The sequence below is a fragment of the Podarcis melisellensis genome (genome assembly GCF_964234715.1).
Source record: "Podarcis melisellensis genome assembly, chromosome: Z".
Lineage (NCBI taxonomy): Eukaryota > Metazoa > Chordata > Lepidosauria > Squamata > Lacertidae > Podarcis > Podarcis melisellensis.
Window position 1 is genome coordinate 14,222,990 of NC_138547.1, and position 24,966 is coordinate 14,247,955.

At 43.2% G+C, this 24,966-nt stretch overlaps 1 protein-coding gene across 9 annotated transcripts in view; it reads left to right on the forward strand.

The window, feature by feature from the left end:
• NTNG2 (netrin G2) overlaps positions 1–24,966 on the forward strand; it is a 125,052-nt gene that overhangs the window by 47,043 nt on the left and 53,043 nt on the right. For all 9 annotated transcript variants that reach the window (XM_081897169.1, XM_081897172.1, XM_081897171.1 and 6 more), the window contains exon 3: positions 8,382–9,022. In XM_081897169.1, the coding sequence (XP_081753295.1) occupies positions 8,382–9,022 (641 nt within the window). The remainder of the gene's footprint in view (positions 1–8,381; positions 9,023–24,966) is intronic.

The window sequence follows — 24,966 nt, forward strand, 5'->3', positions numbered from 1 at the left end:
AGGGGGCGGTCTGTGGCAGCAAGGTTAGAGATTTACACATCTCCCACGTCTGTTGGGTGTCGGACTCTGCCATGACGGACAGATTTATTTGATGCTTGGGGTGGGGGGTGGGAATAAAGAAGCTGCAGAGGACCCATCGTTTTCACCAGAGTGTGCGAGGCATCAAGTGGCGTATGCATTCTGCTGCTTCTCCTCACTTTCCTGTCTCCCTCCCCCTCGTCTCATAAAGTACCATTGTTTCAGACACAAGCAAATTATTGTTGACATGGTTCCTTCCTGTGACATCTTGCAGGATCTGGAGGAAATTCTATCCTAACTTAAGCGCTTTGCTGCTGTCCTCAGCAAAATGGGAACTTTGTAAACTAATCGGGTAATCTTTAAGCCAGAGGCCAGCAGCAGTGTCTTAGGACACCCAAGCTGGTACATAAGGAGCTCTCAAGGGTGTGACAAGGTCCTTAAGACTCCCAATGTCCAAGGGAGAGGGGGGGCGCTGATAAAGACTCCCATCTGAGACAGGGGATCAGTTCAAAGCCAGGGGCTCATAAGGACACTGCCAGGCTCCCATAGCCTGCAGGTGGATTGGCCTCTGAATTAGGAGTGTGAGTGGTCCACAAACTGTGCAGAGAATCAGAGAGATATCCTCGTTCCTGTCATCACCCATTGGCACAGACTTAGCAGGATCAACACCAAAGAAGCAGCCAGAGCTCTGCAGCAGGTGTCCCTTTGAGAAAGAAGTTCCTGTTTCAGGAGCTGCCTGCTTATCACCCCTGCTCCTAAGTAAAGTGATCCTATAGGCAAGAGGCTTTTTGCAGGTGGGGTGTGCAATATGACATTGGCGCAATAATAGTGCATTAATGGTGGATTTCTATGGGACCATCCACACATAATTCTGCTTCATTAGTTGTTCTGCGATGCTTACCCCCTATGTGATGCTGGGGGGGGGGGGACTCTTGCACTGAAGCATAACAAAAGCAGGACACATACAAAAAATCCCAGAACCTCCTTTGGTAGAAAATGAATTAGTATGTCCACCCTGAATCTTCAGTAGATACAAACAGATTTGAAAATGGAATAATGCCTGACCAACCCAATACCATAATGGGCATGAATGATCACAAATGCACAGTAAAGAGCATGTCTTGGGGAGATGCAAAGGTTTAGAGTGGCAAAGAACCGCAGGTCAAAATTCCCAATATAATCTGCCAAATATTGCCCCTGTATGGCAAATACTGTTGTAGAGACTAGACAGGGAGACTTTGTTCATTGTTGGCTTACAGAAACTCACTCAGTGATCAGCAAACTGCCACATAAGGTTTGGTCACTGAGATTTGTTCACATCCCCATATTAGGGATGGATGAATTTATCCATTTTGGTTTCTCATGTTTCTAGTCTTCAGTACGCTACATTTCCGCATAGGTATAGCTATCTTCACAAAAAACGCATCAGCTTTTTAATGCACATTTCCCTTAATATAAACATTTTCATTTGCAATTTTGCCTAATGTACACCTTTTATTTTTGCAAGCCATTTCTCCTACCAGAATGCATTTTTGTATGCTATTGTCACTGATAGATGCATTTTATGCACACTTCCCCCTAATAATACAGAGTTTTGTATTTACGTACTTTGGGGGGGTGGTTGGAAAAGTGCATTTGAAAATTTGGGGACAGGTTAGTTTTGAAGGAGGGTAGCAGTGTTTTGGTTTGGATGACTATTCTTAGTAAGGGTAGTTCTGCTAGCTAAACCACTTTAAGCTTCTCAGGCAAGCACCACTGGTTTTGAATCTGTTTTTGCCTACGAAAAGCTCACCCAGATTCTACTGAGTATGATTAGAGTTCCTATATTATTAAGGAATTTGGAAAATAATGAAAACATAAGCATTGTATTTCAGTAGGTTTAGGCCACATTCACACCATACATTTAAAGCACTATTCTTGGAGCTGGAGTTTGTTAAAGATGCTATGAGTTTTTAAAAGGCCCCCTGTTCTCCCAGAGCTACAATTTTCAGAGTGATGTAACAGTCAAGACCAGAGTTCAAATCCCCACTCAGTCATGAACCTCACAGGGTGAACTTGGGCCTGTCACTGCCTCCATACCTAACCCATCTCACAGGGTTGTTGTGAGGATAAAATGGGGACAAACAGGAGAAACATGCATGTCAACTTGAGCAAGTGTGGTGTAGTGGTTAAGAGTGGTGGACTCGTAATGTGGTGAACCGGGTTTGCTTCCCTGCTCCTCCACATGCAGCTGCTGGATGACCTTGGGCCAGTCACACTTCTTTGAAGTCTCTCAGCCTCACTCACCTCACAGAGTGTTTGTTGTGGAGGAGGAAGGGAAAGGAGAATGTTAGCCCTTTGAGACTCCTTTGGGTAGTGATAAAGTGGGATATCAAATCCAAACTCCTTCTCCTCCTCCTCCTCTTCTTCTTCTTCTTCTCCTCCTCCTCCTTGGAGGAAAGGTTGTATAGAAACGTAGTTAATACTACTACTACTACTACTACTAATAATAATAATAATAATGTATTCCTATGTGTGTGAGTGTTCTAGTGTGTATGTAGAAACATTATTTCATGTGGATTTTCAGACTCACATCAGAAGAGCCCTACTGAATCAGGTCAAAGGGGGCTCATCTGATCCAACTTTCAGTTCTCATACTAGTCAACTAGATGCCCCAGTGGGAAGCCTGCAAACAGGACTAGAGCACAACACCCTTGTGATTTCCAGCAACTGTATTCAGAGGCTTAGTGCCTCCAACACTGAAGGTGTAACATAGCCTGCATAGCTAGTAGCAGCCACTTATAGCCTTATCCATGATTTTTTGTCTAAACCCTGTTTTAAAAGCAGGGCAAGCAAACTCTTCCGCATGACATCTTATTCTATGTACAACACATGGGGGCTGGCAGTTAGTACTGACTCTAGAGTAGCTTCCAGATGACGCGGCACAGGATTTCAAGTGGCAGGGCTGCTGACTCAGTGGGCAGGAGCACCTGCAAGCCATACGCCATCCCTGTGCCCTTCACTGCCAATCCAAACAGCAAGCCTGACTCTAACAGGATCAGAACAGATGGCACCGTCCAAAACAGTTGCTGCAGTTCGAACACCCCTGCAATAGTCTCTGCTCTTCCTAAATTCCCCTCCCCTCTTCTGATTGAGTTCTCCAGAGCTAAATCTGTCATGGATAAGGATACAGTCTGAATGCAGCCTGTTTGTTTTTGTTTATTACTTATGGTGAAGATTTATGCCCCGGCCTTTCAACTGCAGCTGCTCTTTCTCTGGTCAATGGAAGAGGGCCAGACTGATGTCCCCCTTGCTGCAATTCTCCTCTGGAGAGCTAGGGGGTGCTGCCTTCCCATGACCCTTGGTCCTATGGCCAGTGGCTGAGACCTCAGTATGCTGCCCTTGAACTCTACAGTCACAGGGCAACTGGCAGTCTGAACTGAACGTTCTTTCTGGCAAGGAGAAAGGGAAAACGGCTGCCATTTTAATTTCCCCCAAATGCACCCAGCAAAGCATATATTCTGGGCAGTATGGAAAATATTAATGGTAGCTACTGAACTTAGTTCAGGAAGGGTGCAGAGACCATATTCTGCTTGGAGTGCTGGCCCTTGGCAATTGTTGCAGGTGTCAGGAATGGGCCTAGCTTGAGCCTTGGTCATGCCCAAGTTGAGCACTACCCAGCTATGGGAATTTTTTTGCTACATATTATACAATGAACAAAGGTGGTTTGGAAAGGGAGCTGGGATTCAGAAGAGTCATCTAAATGAGAAGAAAATGGATACATTTAGGCTTTATTGAGCTGAACTCTAAGCAAGAGTAGGCCCATTGAAATGAATAAACCTAAGTTAGTCTTGTCCTTCAGTTTCAATAGGTTTACTCTGAATAGAACTAGCAGTGGACACAACACCCTGTGTCTGTGTCCTAAGATCAACTTACACTGGCTGGCAGCAGCTTTCCAGGGTTTCTGTCTGAGGTCTTTCCTAGCCCCTCCTAGCAATGCCGGGAAGTGAACTTTGGATATCCTGCATACAGAGCTGGTACTCTATATCACCTTCTCCTGAATAACTCCACTACACATTCAGGCACACTACTTTTTGTTTAGTGATTTAAATGACAGTACAGTGAAACCTCAGGTTAAGAACTTAATTCGTTCCGGAGGTCCGTTCTTAACCTGAAACTGTTCTTAACCAGAGGTACCACTTTAGCTGATGGGGCCTCCCACTGCCGCCGCGCCGCTGGTGCACGATTTCTGTTCTCATCCTGAGGTAAAGTTCTTAACTCAAGGTACTATTTCTGGGTTAGCGGAGTCTGTAACCTGAAGCGTCTGTAACCTGAAGTGCCTGTAACCCAAGGTACCACTGTATTGACAACATCTCCCCCCCCCCCAAGGCAAAACAGGAACACAGGGACCATAAAATAGAAGTAAACAGAAACAATTGAAATGTGTACAGTGCTATAGATAAGTGTCCCTAGGAAAAGACACAATCTGACCCACTTTGAAGCCCATCTGTTTGTCTCCCATCTCAGGCAGCCACCCTTATAAATACTAATCTCTCGTCTTACCCCCATTAGGAGGCCCTGGCATACATACATCTCTCTCTCTCTCTCTCTCTCTCTCTCTCTCTCTCTCTCTCTCTCTCTCTCTCTCTCTGTGTGTGTGTGTGTGTGTTTAAATGGGATTGGGATTGTTTATCATTTCATTCTGACAGTGATAATAAACTGAGCGTTTGGGTGGGCATTTCTTAAAAGCTATCTCTGCAGCTTTTACTGTTTGCAGCAGATGTCTGCTTTATTTAAAATACTCAACAGCTTAGCCACTAATAGCATAATTTCACTTAAAATATATTATATGGGGGGGAGGGAGGTTGAGCTACAAAAAACTACAAATGTTTTGATCAGTGGGGTGGGGGAAGGAATTTGCCTTTTCCATCAACAGCCCAATCCTAGTGGTCTAAGTGGAAGGTAAAACTTTGGTTGAATTTGAGGGTTGCAAAAACAGGTTTTGGCAGCAGAGTGAGTTTCATAAAGGGATAACTTTGTTTAGCTTCATCCTTGTTGTTTTCACATCCCCACTGCAGTTGTTAGGGATATAAGATAATTTATTTTGGTCTGCATTTTAAAGCAGGCCAACTTAAGTCACAGTTCCTGGACTTAAACAAGGATTGGAATGCATTAATTCATTGGATCACACACTTCTCTGGATTTTCTGAGGCACTTTTGGGTTGTTCTTTTTCTTTAAAAATATAGATAAATAAGTGCCTTTTGCAGGAAAGTTGTGCACAAAAATGTTAATTTAGGGAAAATATATAAAACAGCACAGCCCCCAAAGAAAAGTTAGGGGGGGATGCTTACAAAATGTTATTCAAGTGGGAAGTGTTCCTAAAATGGAAATATTAAGGGGTAATCCACAAATTAAATGTGGATTTTTTTAATGTTATTGCTACCAAAAAAAAAAAAGTGCAGAAAATGAGGTCAAAATGGACTGATTAATTAATTAATTAATATACCACTTAATGCCAAAATAAGCTTCTAAACAATTTTGGTTGTATGCATGCATATCTGGCACAGAATGGAAACAGGATGTAGAACAGACTCCCAGAAGAGGTGGTGGACTCTGCTTCCTTGGAGGTTTTTAAGCAAATGTTGGATGGCCACCTGTCATGGATGTTTTAGTTGAGATTCCTGCATTGCAGGGGGTTGGACTAGATGGCCCTTGGGGTCCCTTCCAACTCTACAATTCTATGATTCTATGAATGGAAGAAGTTGAGGTTCCTAGCTGTTAACCATGATGGATAATGGATCTCCTATATATAAGAACATTATGTCACTGAAAAACAGATTCTGAATTTGAGTGGGGGCAAGGAGATGAGACAGGGGAAAGCTCTTCTTTTATGCCCTGATTCAGTGGAGGTTAATCCATGATGGCAAGTGGGGCACTGCCCCATCAAGTCCAGTCTGCCTCAGCCAATCTCCACCTGCCTGCCTCCTTGCAACCAGTGCAGGAGGTGGTAGTGTCTGTCAACCTCCTCCTAGATCTCATTACAGTCATACCGCATATTACGTTTGCTTCATGTTATGTTTTTTCAGGTTGCATCCCATGGCGACCTGGAAGTACTGGAAAGGGTTACTTCCGGGTTTCGCTGCTCACGCATGCACAGAAGCGCTAAATCACGCTTCACACATGCACATAAGCGCCAAATTGTGCCGCGCACTGCAGTTTGCGGGCTTTTCAGGTTGAGAACAGGCCTCCAGAACGGATCCTGTTCGCAACCAGAGGTACCACTGTATTCCCTTAGTGGAATGCAGTAGGGAGGATAGAGTGTCCTAGTTGGCCACTGTAGAAACAAGATACTAGACTAGAACTTCTGATCTATTCTAGCAGATCTCCTCTTATGCCCAAGTAACTTTCATTAGTTTTGAGGATAAATCTTGGAGGGACCAGTCAGATGAGGATAAGCGATGGGAAAATTGCAAAGAGCTGGAGGCTGGTGATCCTGGGAAGGAACTGTGTCTGAACCCCATCAGACATCAGAAGTGTATGGCGGGTGAGGAGCGTGACAAGCAAAGAGTTTGATTATAGGGAGGGACTCAGTGGGCTATCACTGGATCAATCCTTGCCAATCCAGCCCAAAGTTCCTGTTCCACCTATGCTGCTGGACGCTCCCCTTCCATCAACTCTAGCTGACAAGCCTCCATGTACAGAGGGGCATCAGACCCAGCCTATCAAAAGGAGTTCCCATTTGGTTGCCCATCCTACTTACTATGCTAAATCCATACCCGTCCAACTCCTACATCGGGGCAACCCAAGGGGCATGTCAACTGTTGGATCAATGACTTAACTCACTTAGCCATGCATTGCACCTACTGTACCTTTGACCCTTGTCTTGCTTATGTACTATAATGATTTGAGCATTAAAGCTTTGAGCAGAAACTGTAACCCAAGTTCAAGCTGTTCATTCAGTGGGAGCCAGAACAGTAGCAGCCCAACTAAAGTGACTTGTACTTGGTGCTTGCACTACAATAAGGAGGCCTCTGCAGGTAGACCCTCTATATCCACGGAGAGGGACACCCACCAGATCCAAGCAGCCTTTTCTTCCCAGAAACTCCCATAGAATTCATTCATAGATATTATGGGTGATTTACCCCACATGTCCAGAGGATGTTCTTCTGCAAATTCTGACATATCCTCCTGTTGGGTGATTTCCAATTAAATCATGCTTATGGTAAGTCCATACAGAATGGGGTCCATTGATTTTGGTGGATTGCTACTACTCTTGGGTTGTCCCTTACACTTAGGTCAACTTCCATTTCAAAGGTCACAGAAGGGTTATTAGAGGAAAGGAATAACATCTCCAGAAGTACATAAAAATTCTAATGCAGGAGAAAGCTGGAGAAGAAATGAAATAGTTCTGACTCGTTCCATGATGTAGGAAGGGATATACTGTATTGAGGTGACATTTCATGATGTATGGAGGCATGCATGACTCACATCATTTGTAAAACTCTTACCTTTCTTTCAAGTTTTGGCACAGTGTTGCTTCCTTAGAAAGATGATGTGAGGATGATGACGATGTGATTATTAAAAAGTATTTGCTTCTTGTCCTTTTACAGCATTATGGAAGAGCTCGTAACTCATCACAGAGCATTAGGAGCATAGGAAGCTCCATTACACTGAGTCAGACCATTTGTCCATCTAGCTCAGACTATTGCTCAGTCTGGCAGTACTTCTCCTAGGTTCCAGGCAGGAGACATTCCCAGCCTACCTGGCGATGCTGGGATTGAACCTGGGACCACCTGCTTGCTAAGTAGGTGTTCTGCTACTGAGCTACAGCCCTTCTGCATGTTTGCATGCCAGAGGCCCAAAGTTCAATCCCTGGTGTCCCCAGTTAGAGCTTGTCTGAAAAAAAAAATGAAAACAATGACAATGATGACATTGAGCAAATTGGACCAATGTTTTTGCTTTCTTTAATGTAGCTTCCTAAGTTCCTATTCAGTTTAGAATAGTCGTGATCAGCAGTATCCCTTCCAAAACTATCAAGGTGACAATGTTCCAGTAAAAAGCCCTTTTGTATCTAATGATTTTGTTTTTAATGGCTGCCATCCTGCATCTCTGCAGCTGCATAGGAACATAGGAACCTGCCTTACACTGAGTCAGACCACTGATACATCTAGCACAACACTGACTGGCATCACTTCTTCAGAGTTTGAGGCAGGGAGTCTCTTCCAGCCCTATCAAGGGCTGCTGAGAGGATTGAATCTGGGACCTTCTGCATGCAAAGCAGATGCTCTATCACTGAGGCATGGCTCCATCCCAAATGAATCCCCTGTTAGTTCTTGCTCTTTGCCATCCCTTTCTTCTCTTGTTACTCTTCTTGTCCTTTCAGGAAAACCCATATATGTGTGATGAGTGTGATGCATCCAACCCTGACCTGGCCCATCCACCCAAGCTGATGTTTGACAAAGAAGACGAAGGCCTGGCGACATACTGGCAGAGTGTGACATGGAGCCGTTACCCGGAGCCTTTGCTGGCCAACATCACACTTTCTTGGAACAAGAGCATTGAGCTGACTGATGACATCATAGTGACTTTTGAGTATGGGCGTCCCACAATGATGATCCTGGAAAAGTCCTTGGACAATGGGAGGACTTGGCACCCATATCAATACTATGCAGATGATTGCAACGAAACCTTCGGCATGCAAGCGCGGAGGGTCAGGAACCTCTCCACCACCAGCGCCAACAGGGTCATCTGCACAGATGAGTATTCCCGCTGGCCGGGCTCCAAGAAAGAGAAGAATGTACGCTTTGAAGTGAGGGACCGCTTTGCCATTTTTGCTGGGCCGGAACTCAAGAATATGGACAACCTTTACACCAGGCTAGAGAGTGCCAAAGGGCTGAAGGACTTCTTCACCATGACGGACTTGCGGCTGCGGCTGCTGAGGCCAGCGCTAGGGGGCACCTACGTGCAGCGGGAGAACTTGTTCAAGTACTTCTATGCTGTCTCCAACATTGAAGTCACGGGCAGGTAACAGGAGATCTATTTCCTTCCTTCCTTCCTTCCTTCCTTCCTTCCTTCCTTCCTTCCTTCCTTCCTTCCTTCCTTTCCATACCTTTTCTTGAAGAGGAATAGTTGCTACTGAAGAATTTATTTACAGTGGTACCTCTGGTTACGAACTTAATTCATTCTGGAGGTCCGTTTAACCTGAAACCGTTCTTAACCTGAGGTACCACTTTAGCTAATGGGGCCTCCCGCTGCTGCCAGGCCGCCAGCATGCGATTTCTGTTCTCATCCTGAGGTAAAGTTCTTAACTCGAGGTACTACTTCCGGGTTAGCGGAGTCTGTAACCCAAAGTGTTTGTAACCCGAGGTGTTTGTAACCTGAGGAACCACTGTATTTATTTATTTATTTATTTAACAAAATGCAGTGCTCTAGTGTGCTTCAAAGAGCAGTTTTCCAAACCACTATCTGACGTGCCTCCCCACTCTGTTAAACAGCTTGCCTAGGCACTTGCTTCCCATGCTGCTTGCTCACCTGCCTGCTGGTCTCCCATCATGGCCACCTATCGAACTTTAGCATGACAACAGCCTTACAATTTTATTAGACAAAAAGAAAACATTAATATTCTCGTTAAAAAAACCAGGCATTTAGAAACATTCAAAAGATAACTAAAATCAACAGTAACTAAGAAGAGATAAAATATATCTCAGATCTTAACCCTTGTCTCACACAGAAAGGTTGGACTAGCTTACCTTTCCTCTTCCAGTTTTCCACCCTGGGAGATCTTCCCTTCCCTGCCTCTCACACAAGGCCCCAACCATCTGTCACCTTCATGTATGCACAATCACAATAGTGGTCCAAAGCAGAGGACACAGACAGACAGACAGACAGGAAAGAAGGAAAAGGAAAATAACAGAAGAATAAAAGAAAAACAGAAACAATAAATAAATAAATAAATAGGACATGATTTTCTGTCTGTCAGTTACATCCCCCCCAAAATTATTCAAAGTATTCACTCTTAGGATGACATCCTTCACTAAGCAATATTGTCACTTAACAACAATGTTTTAAGCGGGTGCTAAAAAGAAGAAGGCATCAGCAGGCAGGGAGTTCCAAAGTGTAGGTGCTGCCACACTAAGAGATCGATTGCTTACAGGTGCAGAATGAGTGTTAGGTGGCAAATGCAATTTAGTTTCATTAATTAAACAATTAATTATGGCATAAGCTTCTGTAAGCTACTGTCTACAGATCCGCAGAGTGGTATCCTAAGTCAGCAGAAATATATGCACATGGGGGTAGATTGAAACAAAATGCAAGAAACTGGTCTGTGAGAGTGATGCTGCAAAAATAAGCATAGTAACAATGGACAGATTCTGTTTGCTTTAATTTCTCTCAGTTTCTCGTTTATTCCAATTTTAAGTTCAGCTTTCCACATTTCTGCATCTGTTTGCTACCCCCCACCCCGCAAATTCCTCATGAAAATTTGTCAACATTTTAGAGCACATTTCGCCTAATATATACCTTTGTGAATGCGGTTTTTCCTAATGTAAATTAATACTAATTCCCCCTAATATCACACATTTCCCACTTTTTATGCACACATTTTTTTAAACGCATTATTTATTTGGGGAGCTGCATCATAGAATTCAGAGCAGTGTAATTGTCAAAGGCGAGCTGTGTTTGGGCTTGTGGATTGTTTTAGGAAGTGTGAATTAGATAGGTTTACATTAAAATGCCAACTGTATGGAATTTCTTCCCTACCCCTACTAAGGATGATGACATCTTCAACAGAGAAACTCACAGTTGGAAGTGTGTGTGAGAGAGAGAGAAAGAGAGAGAGGGAGAGAGAGAGAGAGAGAGAGAGAGAGAGAGAGAGAGAGTCTACACCACCTAGATGGTTTGGCAAAGGAGCTCATCGGTTCCAGCAGGTAGCTCAATGGTAGAGCATATGCTTTGGAGACAGGAGCCCCCAGATTCAACCCCCAGCATCTCCATATAGGACTGGGATATCCCTGCTTGAAACCCTGGAGAAGTGCTGCCAGTCATTGTGGACAGTATTGAGCTGGATGGACCAATGGGTCTGACTCAGTATAAAATAGCTTCTTAGTTTCTTAACTTTGGGGAAGGGTTGTAGCTCACTGTTAGAACCCCTGTTTTACATTCAAGTTAAGTCTTCCAAGTTAAGTCTTCAGAGCTAGATGGACTACTGATCCATCTTATATTATTATAAGAACTATTAAATTATTACTCTGACAACATCTGTAGGGTCACAGGTTCCCCTTGGCTGATTGATACCACAAGACTTTCCTTCCCTACACTTGAGACAAGTGAAATCTGTGTTTATTGTTTATGAAGGGTGGTTTAGAAATATCATCATCCAGTTAAGCCCTTACTGTATGTTCCTTTTCCAGAGCCTTTCCTCTTCCTCTTCCTCTTCCTCATCCTCTTCCTCCTCTCCTCTTCCTCTTCCTCTTCCTCCTCTCCTCTCCGCTAGTGTGGCAGAGCAGACACACCCCATCAAGCCCTACACAGCCATTCTTTAGGCATGCAGCTGGAGGCTGCTCTGACAGGAGACAATTACAGAATCAAATTACTGCCCCAGGAGAGATGGTTGCATTTGGAACTCTGTGTTTTTTGTGCTCTAGATTGGGATGCAGTCAGAATCTCCCCATGAAAGTCAAGTTATGGCATCATCATCATATTTATTCCATTGGGTAAATGTATATAAAATGTAATTTGTAGGAGCCAACCTAAAGGGGCTTTTCCTTTCCTGACATCAAACCCACCCAACCCCAGCTACTGCAGACTTCTTCCTACAAGTATAGAACATCAGACATGTGCAACCTTCTCAACATATTCTAACATGAATGCACTTCCCATGTTTTGTAGGAGCATAAGAAGCTGCCTTATAATAATGAGTCAGACCACTTGTCCTTCTAGCTCAGTATTGTCTACATTGATGGGCAGCGGTTTTCCAGGATTCCAGGCAGGGGGTCTTTCCTAGACCTACCAGGAAATGTCAGGAATTGAACCTAGTGCCTTCTGCATGCAAGATAGATGCTCTGTCACTGAGCTACTTAGCCACCTTCATTTACATAGGAGGCAGGGAAGGTGAAGACCCCATCTGTGCTGTGAAGAGATTGAGGTGTGACGCTTCTGAATCAGCTCTGATTTTTGACCATTAAAGCATTTATATGTGATTCAGTTTGTAGGGAGATGGTTGAGACAAGCAATATGTGACCTCACTGTGTACCTTGGGCCAAGCAACCTGCAGCCCTCTAGTTCATGCTACTCAAAGTGCTGGTCCATGGACCTCTGATGGTCTGCAAGCCATTGGCTGCCAATCTGTGGCAACTCAACCACTGCCTAGGTTGGGTGGGATACTTAAGAGATCAAATATGGTGACAGACCCTAACACATTGTGGAATAAAATTGCTGGTCCACTATATAATTTGAGAAGCACTGCTTTAGTTGTTGTTCTGCAGCTCCCATCAACCCTGAGTGTTGGCTATGCTGACTGGGAGCTGATAAGTGTTGGAGTCTAACATCATCTGGAGGACCACGGGTCCCCCCATCGCTGCTGTGAGAGATATTGAGTGAGTCAGTGGCCTTTCATCTTTTCTTTTGAAGAGTTAGTAGCGAAACATATTTCTTTAATGGGCACCAGTGACCAGAGGTTGCTTGCTTAAATAAGTATATGAGCATCAATGGCTAGAAGATGCTTGCTTAAACAAGCATTGATGACTCTTGTTGATTGGTAGCTATTTTAATGGTTGCACCTGACCTACTTGAAGAAAAACAGTTTGGCAGGTGCAGTGTAGCCAGCAAAGGAGATGGAAGTCTTGAGCTCTGCACCTAGCTGGAGTAAAGGAGTATTGAGAATGCTCAATGGGCATGTTGTTTGCTTCTGTGGGGAACTGATGCTACTTGATAGACTAGCATGGCCTCCAAAGGTCTTCTTGCCTCTCCAGCATGCAGGGTTTTGGTCTGCTTTTCTTCATCTTTTGGAAACAGAGGCTCAAGGGACCATGTAAAATACAATATACTACTTTGAAAGTCCAGTTTTTAAAAAAGGAACTAGTTCCAATTAAAGTTTGAACTTTTACAAAACAAATTAGTTCAGTCCAAGTTCATCAAACTATTTTCTCGTTCGTAAAAGGTTCATCCTTGGCAAAAGAATTAATAAGTAAAAATCAACATTCATAATGTTGCAAACTGCGGTGCTGAAATACAGTGTCCAAAAGTAAATCAGGAACCACACACAAGTAATAAGATGTCTGACAGATCAACGGTGAAACTTTCCCCATAATTGCATTTCCATACTGGAAAAGGCTTACCCAGTTCAATTTTTGCCAGCAACTCAGCCTGCAAGTTGCTTCTGTTGGAAGACAGCTTATCTCTTCAGCTGCAAAGATACAGAAAATGGCTCACATTCCTTCCTTCTATTTGCTTTGCAATAGTGATTAATTGACTAATCACCCTTAGTGCTTCCGTGTAGCTGCCTAATAAGCCTTAGAGCACTGCATTTTTTAGAGAGGAGATGCTTCCATTAGCTGGGTACTACAACAGAAAAGACAATTCTTTATCACTTGGTCATGCTGAACATCCAGGCAGATTGTTCTTCATTGCTCCAGAGGGCAGGACTAGAACCAATTGGTAGAACCTGGAGGATAGCAGATTGAGGCTAAATGTTAGAATAAATGTCCTAAGGATGAGGTGTTTGACAGTGGGACAAAATTGCTTCAGGATGTGTTGGGCCGCCCTTGAGTGGAAGGATTTAAGCACCTGCCAGGGATTTTTCAGCTGCTTCCTGCAAAGCAGTTCCTGCTGGGGAGGAATCTCAGAAACTCTCATGGACAGTGAAGAGAAAAACTAACAGTGCTCCTAACTCCCTAATAGGCAAAACATCTACACACCAAAACCCAAACAAAACAAAGAGCCTCCCTTCAAAGAAAGCAACCCCTCCCAACCTACCAACCAAAAGAAGAAGCACCAACCACAAAAAAACCTCTTTTTAAAAAATTGAGAGAGCCTTAGTGGTTACCATGGGAGGGCGTTGGAGGGGGCATGTTGCGAGGTTGGCAACGCCAGAACTTGATGACCTCCCAGATTCCTTCCAACTTGAAAATTCTCTTTCAATGAGGTTATTTGTGAAGTTTAATTCCCTTGTGTAGCTTTTCGCTTTTCTACCAAATTCTTGTTTTTATTTTTCCGCCTCTCTGTTCCATACCATATGTTGTGTTTCGACCTCAAGCCAAAAAGAAGCAAAGTAAGGTGGAAAGGGGGAAAAAACTGCAGAGATGGCTGGTTTCCCATCCTGTTTACGCGTGCTAGACTTTTAAGTAGGAAGGTACCGGGGAAATTTTGACATTTGGAGAGGAAAGGAAGGGGTTTTTACCTACCTGTGTTAGCTAAGAACTTTTTGGTCACCACACGATAAGAGGAAAATCCAGTTCATTTCAAGATGTTTTGGAACTAAAAGGTGAATCTGCAGGTTACTTTGATGAGTGGGTATCCCTAATCCTGTTTGCAGATAAGTGACAGAGGATGAGGAGGGATTCCATAATGGGAATTCAGGGCAGGAGGACATTTGCAACGGGAAGTGGGAGGAAGGGATCTATGGATCTCAGGAGCTACTGTGATCTATAGGAAGTTCCCTCATGTGGCAAGCCCCTGAACTATAGGTGGTACCTTCTCCATGGAGTACCTTCAGGCCCTGCACTGACTCCATCCATCCAGACTGGCCACTGACTCACCCAGGACAGAGAGGAGTATAAGATGACTTCCTGTTTGCAGTTGAGCCTTGCTCTGTTGACTGGGGCCTCAATCTGCAACTAGTTTCTTCAAGCTTCCCTCATCTGACTTGCTTTCCGTACTCATGACCAGCTTCACCCCCTTTCTCTAAACTTGTTTCAATTTCACTGTTTTCTGTGCTCAGTGTTACCACTCCTCTGTCCTCTGCTTCCCCCAAATCCCAAAATGGTTGTGGAGGGGAAGGCCATGTGGTTGGAGATCAGTACATATCCATTTCACCATGTGGTTACAAGTGTCATACTGTGATTGCCTGCCACATAACGCCTAGGTGTTTTAATCTATCGTATGAAATGCTGTGCTGGTAGGAACAAGTCACTAATCAAATTCAATCCACTCAACAGTGCTGGTACAAGTGTTGAAGATAGATATCAGAAAGGTCAAGAGAGATCATGTGATTTCCCTTTCCTAGTGCTGTCACGAGTCTCCATCTTGAAATGTTTCTTTAGGATGTATTTGTTTAACCATTTGAGGTCCAAAATGGTCCTGGTATCACGATTTTTCTTTGGCCCTAAGAAATACATTTATTAAACCCCTGACTTCCTCTCTGAAGGATTGACAGGTTTGATGGCTCCTATCTCTGCCCTAAACTTCCAAGTGTTTCTCTGGAGAGTGAGGCATTCCAACAAAGAAGTTTTGAAGACGGGAAACAAACTCTAGAGCATAGCCTTGAGCAACTGTTTCCAGAACCCACTGATCCAAAGTTACCCTCTCCCAATGGTGTTCAAAAGCCAGTAGACTCACTCCCACTGGAAGAGAAGCAGCACTAGGGTCTTAAGTCAGGAAGAAACACCTTTGTTTCCTTCCCTCTGATTTTTTTGAAAAGCAGATGACGAATTTCCAGGCTTAAAGAAAGACAAATGCCAACCTCCCTTATCCTGCCTACCCCAACAGTTTTTGAAGGCTGAAAATCCCCTATTCTTGGTAAACTGATGGTTTCCAAGAGAGCCAGTGTGGTGTAGTGGTTAAGAGCAGTGGACTTGTAATCTAGTGAACCGGGTTCGCTTCCCCACTCCTCCACATGCAGCTGCTGGGCAAGTCACACTTCTTTGAAGTCTCTCAGCCCCACTCACCTCACAGAGTGTTTGTTGTGGGGGAGGAAGGGAAAAGGAGAATGTTAGCCGCTTTGAGACTCCTTCAGGTAGTGATAAAGCGGGATATCATATCCAAACTCCTCTTCTTCTTCTTCTTCTTTCCTCAAAAAATACTTTTTCTTGTCCTTGGTTTCCACCAGTTGGGTTCCAAAGACTCCCCTAACAGTTTAGCACCAAAGAAAGGCAAGGTCATGAGATGAGATTGAGTAGCAGCAGCCACTGCCCACTGGCGTAATGAAACTTTCCTGCCAGCTACCATGAAGAAAACTAGGGAATGAGGTCCATATTGCATATCTGCAAGTTCAGATGCATAAGCCATAAAAGAAAGCTCAGCAACTTTGCCAAAATAACTTTTGTGTCTGGATTTTCACATTTTGAAATATGGCAACCTACATCCGATAGAATAATGGAAGAAGATGCTAGGGCAGCTATTGGAGATCCACCACTGGATACTTTAGACGGTTCATAATCCTATCTGCAAAGAGGTAGTGTTTCTTAACTCCCTTAGAAGACAGCTTAGCCTTACTAGGGATATTCCATTATGCACCCCAAATCTCATCAAAGGCTTTTGAGAACGGAATGGTAATGAGTTTGTGATTAGCAGAGGGAAAAGCCTCAGAAGCTCCAGTGCCCCCAAGGGCTGAGTGTTCAGTGGAGTTCACTGGCTTTTCCTCATTTAATTTGTAACATGTGTCTGGCCTTAGCAAACAAGGCCATAAAAACAGACATAGTAAATAGTCTAGGTTGAGGCTTCACAGTAATGACTTTTCTCCTCAGACAAGTCCCCCTCCACCTTATCTGACTTCAAGGGTGATCTATCTGAGTCCGATAGTTTCCCCTGTATTACCACACATTCTGGGCAAACTGTGTCCATTAATTTAGGAGGTCTGAGAGCCAATGCAATCTGATGTAGCTGTCTTTTGGGTTACCACCTGCTCTTACTCTACCTGATGGATTGCAACCTGTCCTGTCCCAACCTCCACCCAAGTCCTTTTGGGAAGTAAGGGAGGTCTATTCATGAAAGATGTTTAGCTATGTTGGAAACCAGAGTAATACCAAGCAAGTAGTAGGTCCTCTGTGTAGATAAGATGGAGAGAAGGCAGAACTGCTCAGTACCTACTTTGCCTTTGCCTTCACCCAAAAGGAAAGCAGTGTCCAACCTGTGATGACAGAATAAATGATGCAAGGAGGGAACTGCCACCCAAGATAGAAAAAGAGGTTTGTAAGGGAACACTGAGCTACTTTAAATGAATTCAAATCTCCAGGGTCCAATGAGCTGCCCTCAAGAGTACTAAAGGATCTGGCAGATATAATCTCACAGCCTCTATAATCTTTTAGAATTCTTGGAGAATGGGTGAGGTCCCTGCATACTGGAGGCGGGCAAATGTTGTCCCCATCTTCAATAGGTGCGGGGAGACTTCTGGGAAGGAAATGGTGGGATGACTGTCTTTCTGTTGGCTCTCCACTGGCAGAAGATAATGACGTGGTGATTGATGGTAGTCAGAAGAAGGTCTGGCTATCAAAACCCTCTGAGGAAAAAGAGTATTTGAGGGAGTAATCTCAAATGCTCTGATCAAAACTGTTTTCTGCTGTCTGTGCCTGGGGGCTTAGATGGGGACTAAAACAAGCTGGCTTGCATTCAAAGACCACATAAGAACCCTTCATAGGTATAAAGTTTGCACCCCTTTCTTAAACATTTTTTAGACAGCATAAGCTGTAACTTCTCTCTAATTTCCTGTAATTTCTCTGCCTACTGATGAAAACTCACAGTTGGAAAACTTGTAAGGCTGCTTTCTGTCTTTAAGAAGAGAGTGTCTAAAGCAAAGCAAAAGTCCTGATTTATGATTGACCATAAAGATTAAATGAACGAGGGAATTCCCTGTGTGAAACATATTTGTTTCTTTTTCCTCTTTTGAAAACAAAAATATTTCTGAGAAACTAAAAGTAATTTGGCCATTACTTCCTCTGTGGGAAAGAATCTTGTTTTGACTGTGATCTTAAGGTGAAAATCTTAAGGTAGAGTTGAGACATATAAACATCCAGTATGGCAAAGGTATCTTTGGAGCTCCCAGTGACTGCTGGTATTGCTTGGCTGTTGATGACTGAACAATTAAGAATGACCAGATCAACGTTTGATGAAGGGGGAAAGAAAATAAATCAGAGAGATTTGAACTGAAAAACGGAACTGTAGATGACATTGAAACTTCAGGCAAAATTGATGAAAAGCTGGCAGGACTGGATGATGAAACAGCAAAATTGGAGAAAGCAGATGGTAAAATGGAAATGCCTTTCATACAAGGGTTTGGAGAAGAAGGGCAAGATAAAACCATAAATGGAGACATGAAGAGTCACCTGGATTTGGCATTGATAGAGCTGAGAGAGAGAAATGCTTTGGAAAAAAATCCTTCCTGGCTCTTCTTCAGTTCTAGCAGAGAGAAAGCACTGTGCATATGATCTGAAGTGAATTTGGAGAATGATGTCACTAAATTTATGGTATGCTCCCTGGAAAAAGATTGGAAGAAGTGGAAGGTTCAGTCATAGAGGATATTGGAATACTATACACAACAGGAAATGGAAATACAACAGGAAATGGAAACGGAATATACTGAACTGGGTGTGAATAAAAGGATATATAACAAGAAAAGAATTATATTATTTCAGTATGCAATTTTAACATGGGCACAGATGGAAGAATTTACTATTACTCAAGATGGAGACATGGTTGTGGGAATTACTGGAGGCAAAGTTGATATTAAAGTAAAAACACAGTAGACATTTACAACTAATAATAATAATTTAGGATCCGCTCTTGGGAATTTTTGTGGAAAAGTTATGAATTATTCTAAGAATCTTGGATTTAAAAGAAATTTTGTTTAACAGAAAGTGGAGAAGATGGATGTTATCATTGAGTGAATGTATTTTAAAAAAAATGTAACTAGAAGGTGAAAATCGGAATTTTTCTTTGTTTCTTTTAATTTTCCCCCTCTCTTTTTCCTTTCTTCTTTCTTTTTCCTTTTCTTATCCTTGTTTCTCTTGTTCTTTTCCCTTCATTTCTTCTTTGCTTGGGGCCTTTATTATGGTCCAGAGATTGTAAATGCATTGGGGTAGTAGATGTTTGATGGGGGGACTCTAGGGGGAGACATGGAAAGGAAAGGAGAAACAAAGATCCCAGGTGACAGCTGGAATGTGCTACTACCTTCTGTGCATGTTAAGGGTTAAAAACTACCTTTAATAGAGGACTCCATACTCTTTTTTAACTTTTTTGTAGCTTTTTTCATTTTATTTACATAAGTTTTCTGTATCTTCTTGTATCATGAATAAATTTTAATAAAAATCTTAACGGCAGTGGGGGAGAAGACCCAGGTAGCTACCGACTGGTTTGACATCAATACCAGGAATAGTCCTAGCACAGATAATCAAATGATTGGTCTGTGAGCACTTAGAAAAGGATAATTACTAAGACTCAGCATGAGCTTCTCAAAACAAGCTATGTCAGACAAATCTCATTTCTTTTCTTTTTATAGAGTTACAAGCTTGGTGGATCAGGGGAATGCTGTGGGTGTAGTGCATAGTGATTTCAGTAAGGCTTTTGACTAAGTCCCCCATGATATTCTTGTGGAGAAACTGGTAAAATGTAGGCTGGGTGAAGTAACTGTTAGGTGGATTTGTAGCTAGTTGACTGACTGAATCCAAAGAGGGCTAACTAATGGTTTCATGTCATCCTGGAAAAAAGTGATGTTGGGTATCTCAGGGTTCTGTCCTGGGCCCATTGTTGTTAAATGTTTTTATAAGCAACTTGGATTAAGGTATTGAGGGGATGCTCATCAAATTTGCAGATGACACCAAACTGGGAAGCGTAGCCAAAGCTACAGGACGGAATCAGAATTCAAGATGACTGGAGAACTGGGCCCAAACTAACAAAATAAATTCCAGTAGGGACAAATTTCAGGTACTACACTTAGGTAGGAAAAACCAACTGCAACAATATAAGATGGGGGATACGTGGTTTGCCAGTAGTACAAGTGAAAAGGATCTAGGGGTCTTATTAGACCGCAAGCTCAACACGAGTCAACAGGGTGAAATAATTGTAGCACTCTATTCTGCCTTTGTCAGACCACCTGGAGTACTGTGTCCAGTTCTGGAAATCACAATTTAAGAAGGATATTGACAAGCTGGAACGTGTGCAGAGGAGGGTGACCAAGATGACCAAGAGTCTGGAAACCAAGGAATAGTTGAGGGAGTTGGATATGTTTAGCCTGGAGAAGAGGAGACCGAAGTTAGCCAACTTCAAATATATAAAAGGCTGTCTCACAGATGATAGAGCAAGCTTGTTTTCTCCTGCTCTGGAGGCTAGGACCTGAAGCAATGGATTGGTGTTACAAGAAAAGAGATTCTGAATAAACATCAGGAAACTTTCTGACAGTATGAGCCCTTCAACAGTGGAACAGACTCCCTCAGGAGGTTGTAGGCTCTCCTTCCTTGGAGGTTTTTAAGCAGAGGTTGGATTGTCATCTGTCAGGGATGCTTTAATTGAGATTCCTGCACTGTGGGGGGTTGGACTACATGACCCTCAATGTCCCTTCCAACTCTCCTGTTCTGTGTTTCACTGCAGGCTTGCCTAGCCCATATTCTGAGGTACGTTGGAGAGCTTGTGCTCAATCAACAATGGTCAGCTCAGGTCAATGATGTTACATTGGCAGGACAAATTCTGCGATGCTTGCCAAATTTAGCTTTGGACCTGGCAAATATACTTGCTGGTTTCTCTCAGCACGTAGCATGTGATAACCTCCTCAATGAAATATTTTTTAAAAAATAAAAAATAAAAAATTGTCCAGTAGCACGTTAGAGACCAACTAAGTTTGTTCTGATATCCAGAACAAACTTAGTTGGTCTCTAATGTACTACTGGACAATTTTAAATTTATTTTATTTATTTCGACTGCGTCCGACAAACATGGCTACCTACCTGAAGCTCCTCAATGAAGTTATTGAACAAGGCGTGTAGCTCAGTGGTAGAGCATCTGCTTTGCATGCAGAAGGTCATAAGCTCAATTTCTGGCATCACCAGGCAGAGCTGGGAATGTCCCTAGCTTGAAACTCTGGAAAGCCACTGTCAGTCAGTGTTGAACTAGATGAACCAATTGTCAGATTTGGTGTGAGGGACCTTCCTATGTTCTTTTCATAGCAAGAATCTCTCACCCATTGCTGAATGCTTGCCTCTAGAGTAATAAAGGAAACAAGTGACAAACAAAAACGTCACATTTTGTGGTTTTGTTCATAAGGTTAACCTGATTGGATTTGCAGTAAGGAATTGCTGTTTGATGTTTCACAGCTTCTCTCCTTCCTTTGTTCTCCTCAGCGCCATTTATTTAGAATTTATAAAGCAGCTACCCATGATGAAAATACTATAAAATCATTGAAACATCTTAAATTGCTAAAATCACAAAATGCAGAACAAATGGTCAACACTGAATCAAATTAACTCTCTGAAAACACTTAATGATGCAAAAATGCTTTCATTGAGTGGGGCGATATCAAAACTGGAGGTGCCTGTCTGATTAAATGGGAACAGTGTTGTAAAATGCTGATCACACAATGGGAAAAGCTGCAGTTCACATAAAAACCAAATATGAGATACCTGTGGGGAAGTCAGGAGGGCTTCTTCTGACGCAGTGATTTGACTGCTGTATAAAGCACAAGGCTGTTCTCTAGGTAGCCTGGTCCTGGGTTGTTTATACTAACAATATTTCCTTGAACTTAGCTTAGTAAACTACAAGCAGCTAGTGCAGATCTGCTATGGCCAAAAGGTAGCCTGTAGCATCCTACAGCAGCTGCAATTTCCAAACCAACCTTATGGGTCACCTCAGCCTCTGTAATGTTGATCAGCTTGAAGAATACCAACTTTTCTGGTTTTGGTCTCTGTGGATGAGCCAAGGATTGAAATGGGTTCCTCTGCTGTTCCAGAATGACCTTAACAATATTCATTCCCTAGTCTACTGAGGGGCAATTTTAAAATCAGGGTCTTCTAATATGTAATCACTGCTTGGCATGAAAATACACTAAGGTAACTTCCAGATGAGCAGTTTGATGTACATTCAGCCTGATTTATTTGTGGAGCAATTAGATGACACTGGCTGTTTAATGAGCATTCATCCTGATTCAGTTGTGGGAGAAATAGATGGTGTTGTGGAATACCAACTGGAAACCGAGTGTCACCATTGTCCTATATTTCCTAAAGCAAATTCCTACCACTTTCCTCAAAAAAAAGTCTGAACTTTTGGGGAAGAGGGTTTGTGTTGCAAGGGCTCCAGGTCAGCTTTCTCTGTGCAGCCAGAGCGATTGATTCCCACCCCGCAAAATAGTGTTAGTGTGTCAGTACCCTAAGCCAGCCAAACCTAGCTTTTGGCCTGTGTCCTTGAGATGAGAAAAGTTAGAAGCATAGCCAAAAATGCTGCATTGGGGGAGGGGAGTGGCCTCTAGTTCTGGAGGACACGTTATTTTTATGCATCCTCCCCTCTCCCCTCTTTTCTTTCTTATATTCTTTTTCTTCCATCCTGTTCCTATTGATCCAATGGGTAACCAGAGAGGCACAGAACCTGGGACAGGAATAGAAATGAGAAAGCCCTTACTTGGCTAGCAGGCTCAAGTGCGTCAGACCAGAGAGGAGTAAATTGAGGAGAGGGAAGTGGAAAGACCTTTTCTTTCCCTGCAGATTTCTCCAGGGTTGTGTTCTCTTAACCTTCTGAGATACAGAGAAAAGAAGGCTCCCAGTATCTCCTTCCTTTGGCATTGAACGGGGATCAATCAGCAGGTGAGATGGAAAAGGCCAATGTTCGTTCTCTCTACCTCTCTCTCACACACACTCTTTCTCTCTACCTCTCTCTCTCCCTTTCCTTGTATTCATGTGTTCCCTTGCCGGCATAATTTTCTCCCCTATTTAATATCAGGTGGATATTCAAGTTGCATGAGCAGTCAGGATGTTAATTGAAGTTAATGGGGTGCGTTCTGGACACATGGCTTCAGTTATGAGGAAACCGTTTTGAGAAGCGCAAATCAATTACTGACTCATGATGAAGGCTTCTCTCTTTGCCTTTACTAAGCCTGTTCCGTGCATCCCTACCAGCTCTTTAATTTTATTCTAAATGTCTTTTAAAAAAATCCTCCACAATTAACTAATCCCATGGGAAAGAAAGCTCAGTGCTGTTTGTTAATGCTACAAAATGCTTAGCAGCTGCAACCACAGGGAATAATAATATATAATAACAACAACAGCAATAACCACAGCAATGAAGCCCTGGCAGCTCTAGCATTTATCAAAGCACGGATTAATTAATTAGAATAAATTATTCAATAAATTATTTTTGGTTTTCTGCTTCATGTGGTGCAGTATCTTCTGATGGCCCACAACACATTGTGTTAACAGCCAAGCAGTCTCTTTCTAAAACATGCTAAGAACCTGCATTTTCCTCCTATGCCATGCTGTGGATCCTTCTGTCCATGAAATCCAGTCCAAAGCTATTTCCACAAACCAAAGGCCAGACATTGATGGCCTTGAGGGGTGGGGGTGGGGTGAGAGGCGGCTCAACCACTTCATCAAGGCCCTGCAAAGCTCTGTTATAGGTCAGAGGAGTGCTCTTGTGGTCCTCAGACTTTTTAGGGGGTGAGAGGTCCTCCTTGGCAACAGTTTTCCTCCCATTATTACAAATGCAAGTTAATAAACTACAAAAGCTCCAGGGTAAAGCTCCCTTTCTGGTGGAAAGCGCCCATCTATGTTCATACAAGCATTTCCTTCAGATGTAAATAGCAGACTTACCTGGATCAGATATGTAAGACAGATTTTATAAGGATGGGGGAGAAATTTATTAAAGTTCACATTTAAAAGTGAACCTACCTAACTCAGTTTTCAAAACAATACATGAACATAGCCATCATAAAATTTGGAGACATGTGAATTTTGAAGGATAGCTGTGTTTTAGTCCACATACGTTTTCAAAATTTGTGAATTTTGTAGGTTCACATTGGAATGCAAACCAAACCAAATTTCTCCCTCAACCCTAGTGAACAACCATCTACTTCTGAGCGACAATGTGTTTACTCAAACTTTGGGATTCAACTAAACCTGCTCAATCCTGCGCATGGATTGTACTGTTTTGGCTACATATTAGCCTGCATGCAAATAACAAGTTTTCTTTTAGTGTTTACCAGGGATGGGAACCCATGTCCTTCCAGATCTTGTTGGATTTGCAACTCCCTTCAGTCCCAGCTACAGTGATGATGGGAGCTGTAGTCCAACAAGCTTCTGGAGATGTTCCCCTTCCCTGGTATTTGGATGATTCAATAATAATGCCAGAGGTCCCAGAGTGGGTCATTGTAGCATCACCCATCCTGGAGGCTTTCCCTTCTTGCTTTCTCGCTTCCACTGGGAACCACAGCTCTGCTTCCTCACCTCTTACCTTGCACATCCCTGGCACTGACACTCCTCTCTTGTATCTGTCCAACCCCCAAAGTGCTGACTCGTAGCAACAGATGTTGCAGATGACTGTGAGAGAAGGATGCCCTTGTCCCTGCGACCTTTCCTTGGTGCCCTGCTGCCAGCATGCCTTACCTGTCCAAGAGAGCCTGCACATGTGTCCAACTGGCAGCTTTCAGACCTTGCCTCATCATTTCTAGAGGGAAGGGGGAAAGGGATTGTACTAAATATACATAAACAAGCAACCCACTCTCAGCCTTCTGCTATCTCTACAATAAGTCCGTTTTATCCTAACTCTGTTATGATAAAATGCTGGATAATTCAACTTGATTGTGGATTGTTGAAGGTCCTGGGTTCAATCCTTGACAACTCCAGGTAGTGCTGAGTATGTCTCCTGCCTGAAAACCTGGAGAGCTGCTGCCAGCCAGGGTAAACTGAGTAGTGGTTTTCAACCAGTGTGCCATGGCACCCTGGGGTGCCTGGAATGATGGTCAGGGGTGCCTCGGGCAACACTGGCCTCTGTCCCTCTTTCTTTCCCTCCTTCTTCTGATGCCCTTTTGCATCTCTGTCTTCCAAAGGCTTGCACAGCTGTTTATT